At 35.5% G+C, this 8932-nt stretch overlaps 2 protein-coding genes across 6 annotated transcripts in view; one reads left to right on the top strand and one right to left on the bottom strand.

Moving 5' to 3' along the window:
- On the top strand, window positions 322-2476 carry LOC18596231 (putative receptor-like protein kinase At1g72540). The gene is made up of 5 exons (XM_018122529.1): window positions 322-941; window positions 1033-1168; window positions 1259-1395; window positions 1512-1635; window positions 1723-2476. The coding sequence occupies exons 1-5, from the start codon at window positions 561-563 to the stop codon at window positions 2313-2315; spliced, it is 1371 nt and encodes a 456-aa protein (XP_017978018.1). The 5' UTR covers window positions 322-560; the 3' UTR covers window positions 2316-2476.
- LOC18596232 (multiple organellar RNA editing factor 7, mitochondrial) overlaps window positions 3982-8932 on the bottom strand; it is a 7356-nt gene continuing 2405 nt past the window's right edge. The window contains exons 1-7 of one of the 5 annotated variants that reach the window (XM_018123873.1): window positions 8601-8666; window positions 7883-8003; window positions 7638-7745; window positions 5967-6277; window positions 5791-5888; window positions 5633-5698; window positions 3982-4727 (exon numbers count right to left, since the gene is read on the bottom strand). In XM_018123873.1, coding sequence (XP_017979362.1) covers window positions 4594-4727; window positions 5633-5698; window positions 5791-5888; window positions 5967-6229 — 561 coding nt within the window. In that variant the 5' untranslated portion in view covers window positions 6230-6277; window positions 7638-7745; window positions 7883-8003; window positions 8601-8666 and the 3' untranslated portion in view covers window positions 3982-4593. Of the gene's footprint in view, window positions 4728-5632; window positions 5699-5790; window positions 5889-5966; window positions 6278-7637; window positions 7746-7882; window positions 8667-8932 lie in introns of those variants that run through there. The other 4 variants (XM_018123874.1, XM_018123875.1, XM_018123872.1 and 1 more) reach the window with 4 other exon arrangements.

Genomic DNA, 8932 nt, shown 5'->3' on the forward strand with positions numbered 1-8932 from the left:
TCTTTCTATAAGCTTTCTTTTTCCTACTCATGATCCCACACGACCGACACACGCAAGGGCAGGGAAGAGCCACATAGGCACAGAAGTGGATTTTATAATAATATGAACCATTCGGAAAAGTTTGTCAGCCGCTTCAGAGTCCCCAAGAAATCAGCTATGAAGCTACATAGAAGGCTCAAACTAAGCATACGACGAAAAGAAAAGAGCCAATGACCTTAATTTTAATAATATGAAACCATCCAAGAGTTTTTCTGCTGATAAAACCTTTTGCAAGTCCTGAGGTTGGCCCAAAGTCAAACTACTTTCTGGCCAGTATACGGACTTTAGGATTCCAAACTCGTTATTTAAATGCAACTTCACTATCCACGAGCCATAAAACTTTTCTTGCTGCACAGTAGATACGAAAATTGGGCGAGAAGGAAGAGGAGGGTCATAGACTTGGTTTGGTTTCGTCTTCTTATCCAATCATATTCTACTCCTTGTTTCCTGTCCTGCTCAGCCTTATATAAACCGCATTTGAGCTTGAACTGGAAGCCTAACACAAAACTTTCAATAAAAATATGGCCTTCAAAAGGTATTTGTCATGGAAAAATATCCTCCCCAGCTGCATCAAATCCAACAACCCATCCTCAGGGCCTAAAGTTCATGCTTCCAAGCACAGTCCCAGCCAAAGGCTATCACTCTCTGATATCAGCCACCCTGGCTCTCCACTGTCACTGAGCGATCTGTCAAATTCCCTAATAAGCCTTCATATTTTTACCCTCAAGGAGCTAGAATTGATAACGCACAAGTTCTCCAAGAGTAATTATCTCGGTGAGGGTGGGTTTGGACCTGTATACAAAGGGTTCATTGATGACAATCTCAGGCCAGGCCTCAAAGCTCAATCTGTTGCTGTGAAGGTCCTCGATTTGGATGGCTCTCAGGGGCATAGGGAGTGGCTGGTGAGCATTTATATGTTACCATTTCAATTCTGTTCCTGATGAGGTTTGAGTCGAAGATAGTAAAAAGACCAGTTATTCTGATTTTGTACAGGCTGAAGTTATTTTCCTGGGGCAATTAAAGCACCCCCACCTGGTGAACTTAATCGGATATTGCTATGAGCAGGAGCACAGGCTTCTGGTGTATGAATACATGGCGCGTGGCAGCTTAGAAGACCAACTTTTTAAAAGTTCGTTTGCTCTCCTCTTTTGGAATTAATATAATTTTGAACATTTCGTACTCATGACTGAAAATTGTTTAATTCTTGCGTTCAATGCAGGATATGGTCCGCCATTGCCTTGGCTAACCAGGCTCAAAATTGCAGTTGGAACTGCAAAAGGTCTAGCTTTTCTCCATGAAGAAGAGAAGCCAGTCATATACCGGGATTTCAAAACTTCAAACATCTTGTTAGACTTGGTAAAAACACCCCTGACCCAATACCAAAAAAGGAATATTAAATTGTCCAACTCGTTTTCACATATCAGTAAAGACTGAAGAGAAACTGAAGGAACAAAGGTTTATTTTATTGTCAGGCTTACAACGCAAAGGTCTCTGATTTTGGATTGGCAACGGATGGTCCAGAAGGAGAAGCAACTCATGTCACCACTTGTGTCATGGGCACAGAAGGCTACGCAGCTCCTGAATACATAACGACCGGTACTAGAACTTTTATCTTAGTTTTGCTGAAATCATTCTTAATTTAATAATGGTTGACGCGAGATAATGCCATTTCTGATTTTCCAGGGCATTTGACGACCATGAGCGATGTGTTCAGCTTTGGAGTAGTACTTTTAGAACTGCTGACGGGGAGGCGATCCGTGGACAAGGCCCGACCTGGTCGAGAGAAGAACCTGGTGGAATGGGCACGGCCTCTTTTGAAGGACCCTTACAAACTTGATGGAATAATGGACACAAGGCTTGAAGGACAGTACTCAACTGAGGGGGCTAGGAAGGCTGCCGCATTAGCTTATCAGTGTCTGAGCAACCACCCCAAATCTAGACCAACCATGAGCAATGTGGTCAAGGCCTTGGAGCCTCTCCTGGACTTAACTGACATCCCGATTGGACCCTTTGTATACATAGTTCCAACTCAAGGCAAGAACGATGAGCCTATTGTGCAGAAGATTGAAGGAAGAGAGGAAAAGCAATGTGATGATGAGATAAAAATTGAAAAAAATGGTGGACAACGGGGTGAAAAGAAAGAGAAAAGTCGACTACCGCGCCAGAAAGGTCGCGGGCGTAGACGTCGGGTGAAACCATCAAGGTCTCGGGCTGTCTATTCAGACACTTATTTGTATAGAACTCTTGGAACAAGTTTGTACTGTCCCAAGCACTAGAAGCAATCAGGCAGACAAGCATACTTTAGTATAATCAGACTGTACAATGAGATTTTTTGTTTTCCCTTCCTTTCATTGTCTATCTCTTTAGAAGTTTCCATTTGCTTGTTGTTGGACTTATTGCTTTTTTTATTCCATAGGATATACGTGTGATTCAAATACGTCCGGAACCGTGATGCAAATTTTCCTGTGTCTCCATGGCTTTTCCTATAAAATACATGCTTTCTTTCTGCTTTGAAAACACACACCCTCTCTTTGCTTTTCATTCATTATACCAGAAATTTTGATTAGCCTAGGCTGTGGGCCAAGGATTAGGTTTGACGACAAATAATGTACGATAATACAAGTTAACCATACGTTTCCAGTTTTTCCACAATAATTTCAGCAGCCAATTCCCTTCTTGCAATTATGCTAATTATGTTAGAAAGGATATAAATTCTGACTTTCCCTGAACCTTCTTGAAGGCAATTGACTGCAATTTATTTTCCTGGGACCTTGTTAATTAGTGCAAACTTACCTAAACTCTTGTGGATTTGAATGTTAAATCTTCATTGGCTTCTGCTGTGATATTTTTGAATGGTCAATATTCCATAATAAGATGAACTGGAAAATCTAAGCTTGTGGGCATACATGCTCAAAGTCTTATTAGCAAACCAAGAGATGACTCCTCCCATGCTCAAAGTCTTATTAGCAAACCAAGAGATGACTCCTCCCATGAGTCCGCTGCAGAGTTTCAAAAGCTGAGCTACAAATTCTTTCGTGCTAGACTACCACACAAGACTTTGCAATTCCACCACTCCACCAACCCCCTTATCCTCACCTTCTGGCCAGATACAGCGCACGGTTTTTAGCATTTCCCCGTTTTGAACACCACCTTCTGGTTTAAAGTTAGGCAACAGAAGAAATTATATGAACTTAAAAACTCTTTATTGCTATAATTCTTTAGTAGAACCAGAAGTCATACCAGAATTTCCTGGCATCATGTAGCAAAAATGAGGCCAGGAACAAGCATTAGTAGCACGACTCGCCAGTTGTTATCCACCATTAGTGTGAAATCAATACAAACCCAAACAGTTAAAACTCTATATTTATTCGAAAATAAAAGACAAATTTCAGCTTAGACGCACACCCTCAAGATGCTTGATGTTCATACTCTGCACAACTTGCATAAGGGGGAAGCGACGCAGTAGTGTTGGAAAACATTGAAACGAAATAAAAATCCCTCAAGGAACTCTTTGCATATTAAATAAATTTGTTAACGACGTTGAATTGGTAAAGGCCAATGCTGAATTTCAACTCACACAACACCACCCCGTTAGCCATTCATACTGTACAGCTTATGCTTGGACGCTTCAATTATTGAATTAATATCAGATAGGTGATGAAACAATGATTCATTATTCAAGACATTTTGAAATTAAAAATTGGTACAACAACTCTCAAAATTCTCATACAAACTTCCACAAAGCAGATGTAATTCCAACGTATGGCTGACATTCTTATAAACATATTTCAGCAATTACTGAAAAATTATTTCTTCTCAATATAGTTGAATTTTTTCTGAGTTTTCTAATTAGATACCTAACAGGTTGTATGAGAATTTCTTCTAATAATAGTCATTGCTGAAATATGCTTATAAGAATGTCAAAATATAAAAGGAGCTTAATAACAGAAGAAAAAAATCAATCATCTAGTCGAATGGTAATTCAAGTTACAGCTGGCATGAAGTTAGAAAAGGAAGAAAAACTATAGCTGGAAAATTAAGCTCTTTCTCTCCTTACAATCTTGCAAAGAAAACTACTAAGCAGTCTTACCTTAAAAGGGTTCTCCTTCGGATCAAATACAATTGAAAGCTTTTTCAATTTCTAAATATCAACTGGGTGTTAATCTTGAACATTTGTTGCATAAGGCAATGCTTCCACTATTGAGTGCCCCATCCTTTTTTTCCCCCTCTCAGTAAAAGCCAATGTAAACCCAGTGGCAGGTGATTGGACCCTCTGGTCCTTGTAATTGCAGGATCAAGCCCACGTTGTGCCCATGCTACAAAATTTTGACCAGCAATGCAAAGATTCATTTTGACCATGAGTTGCACCAAAGGCACTATTCTATACAGCGCATAAGCGAAACAAATATCTAAGAATCCACTGACAAGATAGTCTAAGTAACATCTGATTCTGGTGTGCTTGCTTCTTTTCATTTAATTCTCCTAAAATAATGGGTAAGCTTCTAACACCCAAATAAGAGAAAGCTAAAGCACAGCAGCATGCCTTCTATAATGCTACTTTTTCTTTTGTCTTCCCCTTTCATTTTTTGGATGAGTTTCTTTACTTTCATCATCATTTTGAACCCGGATCCAGTCAGAATGATACTTGTCATCATACTGAACAACCTTCCCATCAAGGAATGGTTCTCCTGGAAAAACCAAATGGATTTTAACACAAAAAATGAAAAGCTCATAATTGCTTAAGAAAAGCCTCTAATCGTAGAAATGACCACAACAATGCTTGACACTCAATTGTTAAGAAGGCAGGAAGAATTGTTTATGAATGGTATTAACATGAAATTGAGGAAGAAACTCCAAGCAGATTAGCAGAACAAACTAAAACTGATAATTGGCTAAGAGAAGTATCCAACTGCAGAAAGGAATTGCTGCAATTGTTATAAAGAGAGGAAGAATTGCTCATGAATAACACATTTCATAAATATGATTGAATTCAATATCATTCAGATCCATCAAGTGCATTGCATGAAAAGTTCTCCTTACTGATACTGATTGCTGTAAAACAGAGCTTAACATCTAAGAAGAGTTTGGATTATGACACAATAGGAGTTTTGCTTAGCTATATAAAGACATAACATAAACATCAACTATTGACTTCCAAACTAATGAATAGGAAACTTCAGGGTACATGAACTACCTCACTTCCATGTCTCAATTTCCTAAGCCAAAGAAAGTATTCCAACTTTTGGTTTAAGAAACAACAGTAGCCCACGCAAGTTCTAACTTCTAATGATGTGAACAACTGAACTGAGCAATATCACTACTGTTGAACATGTAGTAATACAAGAAAGGAGTTCAGAAGTAGTCAACTATAGATGCATCATCATAAATACTTAATTGCATTCTCTCTCATGCCTTTTCTTTTATCTTTCAAACAATTTTCTATCATCCTCAAAAGAAACAAAATGAACTTATTAGTCTCTTATCCAGAAATCAAGCACAAGCCGAACTAAAAAAAATCTATTAATCAATATCTTAATAACATAATAATGCATAATGAGGAGCAAGTAAGACAATGCAAAGCTAGAAAAATTACCTCCATAGCTATTGTCTCCGTGAACCAAATAAGAATCTGGTAAAACCCATTTCACGTTAGGCAGAGCTGCAACCAACACAATTCTGTATTACTACTTCACAATCTTAAAAAGGAATAAATTTGGAAAGTAAACACAAAAATAAGATTGAAAAGCTTACATTTAAGTTTAAAAGTCAAATCTTCCGGGCCTTTGCAACCAAATGCATAGTAATACTTGGTGGAGACAGAGTATATAGACTTCTTAGCTTCCTCTTCACTGCGTATTAATACAAAGAAATGAAACAAGAAAAACCATTTTTGGACTGCGAAAAGGAAACAAAGAAAGGGTTTTTACCTTCCTAAAGCCATTGCTAGGGTCTTAATGTAGGTGTCAACGATCTCATCTCTAAGTGGGTATCCCTTAGGAGCCTCCATAACCACGAACCAGTGCTCATAGTCGCATCCCTCCACCAGAGTTGGCACCCGAGTCAATTCGGCCCTTTCAGTAACCACTGAGTTATTAGATCCCGAGTCGATGGAGAAGTATCTGGAGAGTGTACGAGACAGATAGGTTGACAAAGGGCGACGGGCAAGTTTTTGAACGAAAATTGACGACATTTTTTTTGGGTGTATCTGTTTTTTTTTCCTTGTTCTTTGTTGGATTATCTGCTAGAAAAATAACTTGTAAAAATATTTTTTTTTGCATAAATTATTTTATAATAAAATTTAATATTTTTCTGTTGTTCAAATAAATTATTAATTTTTTTTATTGTTTTGGGTTTATTTTTAAGCATAACTAGAATTGAACCCCTACTTTGCGTTGCGGCAAAATGAAAGAATATTTATTTCGTTGGATAGGAAACTTTTGAGTTAGAATTGTTTGTCCTAAAATATGTGTTTGTAAAAATATCTATACACAAAAATTATTGTAAAGTTAACCACAAAGCGAATAATTATTACATGGTTGTTCACAAATTTATGTATTAATTTTCAACTAACTTACAAAAAGTTAATGCTTATGAAAAAAAATTAAGATAAAATATAAACTGTTATGAATCGGAATTATATTGTATCGTTACTATAAAAGCTATTAAAGTAATTTCGTAACTTCAACAGTTTCTATTAAATTTAATAGAGTAGTAGAGTATAATGATTTGACCAATATATTCCCAACATTACTGTTATATATTAACTTAATTAAGAATAAAGTAACCTATTTTTCATAAAAAAAACTAACAAATTCGAACACAATTGAATAAATATCTAAATAAGTTACATACAAAAAAATAAATTGAAAAAAAAACAAAAATTTTTAGTTGCTCAAATACAAAGATAAGAAATAAACATAAGGAGTCAAAATAGAAATTAATTAAAAAATATCAAGCAACTCCATATCAGATTCAATTTTGTAACTTTCATGTGCTCTTGTGAATAAATTTCTTACAAACTATTTATAGAAATAATTACATAGTTGTCATATTAAAAAGACTAATAAGGATAGCAGCACACTGATAAATAGTTTGTGATTCTTTTGTGCTAGCTGCTTTGACCTGAGCATGTAAAAGAAGAAAAAAACTATTAATGGCAGAAAGAAGGAGAAACTAAAGAGAGGTTTGCACATGATATTCATTAAATTAAGATGTTGTATAAATCTTTTTTTACAATCAATAATCCATGGATTATAATATAAAACCTCAATGAACGCAAATAAAAGGTCATAAAATAACTAAATGATTATCAATGAGTAACAAATAAGGAACCAAAACAAATTGAAAATTACAATAAGATAAGGCAAGCAAAAATAATAGAAAGGAAAGAAACAGAGAAAAAGCAATTGTTACGAAGACAAAAAATAAAAACCTGATGATAAATAAAAACAATGAAATCAGAAACATGTGATCATAAAAAATATTATCATAAATTGTGACAATCCTTGTCTTCGGACGTGTAACTTGGTAGTTAATAGAAACTTATAATTAAGAGGAGTGGGATAAAGATTAAAGAGAAATATTTTAATCACTTTTACCTGGAATTCTTTTTGGGTGCTCTTACTTCGCACTAAACTGTTTGCTTTAATGCTTCACCAGTCTTTGCCCATCACCAAGCAATCATTCGGAACATCAAATTCAAAATGCTAATAAACGTAAATGTCAACAAAAAAATAAAGAATGACTAAAACAAATGTAAATAGGTTTGTCACTTAGGCAAGCAGCAAACAAATAATTTGACTGAGCAAAGATATATAGAAACACATAAGTTGAAGTTAAAAACCTTTGCCTGAATTAATTGGACATCCTTGACCACAAACTCTGCAGCTCTGTTATGATCTTCTCTTTGAAGGATAGAACATACATCGTTGGCTAGAGCCTCCTCTAAGTTTAGGCCACAAAGGCTGTCAAATCAATATCTCCATGAGAAAGATAGATCTTCAAGGGACTGATCCAAATGGAATTACTTATAATAAATATAAATAAAATAAATAATTAACATCCATTTAAATTGTTCAGTAATTCATATTCAACATTCTTACGTTCATGATTACGTCAATAAACAACCAATAAAAAACCATAAGAGTTTATTCTCAACAGATTAAAGATGATAGTAAACAAAAAAAAAAAAGCATCAAATGGCTCATTCATCCACCACAACTGAGAGATATGGCTATCACTATAACACAAAAACACAACTATACAAATAAATAATGGAATGAAGGAAAAATAATTTTTTAAAAATACCCAAACTAAAATGGGAGTAATCAAATTTCTTTTTATATATATAATGGAATCAAGAAACAACAATGAAAGCCGAAAAGAAGAAAAAATGAGACAAATCAAAACTGGGAAAAGATAGATAGTAGTCAAAAATGGAAGGAAAACCCTTGAGAAGAAAAATGCAAAATCAAATCATAGAAAGACACAAAGCACAGAAAACAGGAAAGCAAACCAGCCAAACTCAAAGGGAGAAATCACCAACAACAGAGCATACAAACCAAAAAATGAAGGACGTAAACTCGAAATAACAGAAAGGATGGCCTTGGAGTAACCAAAATAAATAAATACAATGTCAAACCCTGCTTTGTAAAATAATTATAACGTCATTTACATGCTCGATAAATGTTGGTATATTTAGGAAGTTCGAGAATACGTTAAATGATGATATTGCCCCAAATGGTACCATTGAGTCGATTAGGCCTCGAACTAGTTCAAATAGGATTTTTAAGGTGGAAAATTAAGAGTTTCACAGTTCAGGGATGACTCAAAATGTAATTCAGAGTTCGAGGATCAATTAAGAGTCAAACCGGAATTTTCACTATCTAGGGGT

Source organism: Theobroma cacao, chromosome 6 (assembly GCF_000208745.1).
Source record: "Theobroma cacao cultivar B97-61/B2 chromosome 6, Criollo_cocoa_genome_V2, whole genome shotgun sequence".
Lineage (NCBI taxonomy): Eukaryota > Viridiplantae > Streptophyta > Magnoliopsida > Malvales > Malvaceae > Theobroma > Theobroma cacao.

What these genes read in the sequence shown, in the direction of transcription:
- LOC18596231 (XM_018122529.1), top strand. Translation starts at nt 561, where the DNA reads ATGGCCTTCAAAAGGTATTTGTCATGGAAAAATATCCTCCCCAGCTGC. An exon ending in AGGGGCATAGGGAGTGGCTG is followed by an intron (nt 942 to 1,032) that starts GTGAGCATTTAT and finishes GATTTTGTACAG; the next exon opens with GCTGAAGTTATTTTCCTGGG. An exon ending in AGAAGACCAACTTTTTAAAA is followed by an intron (nt 1,169 to 1,258) that starts GTTCGTTTGCTC and finishes CGTTCAATGCAG; the next exon opens with GATATGGTCCGCCATTGCCT.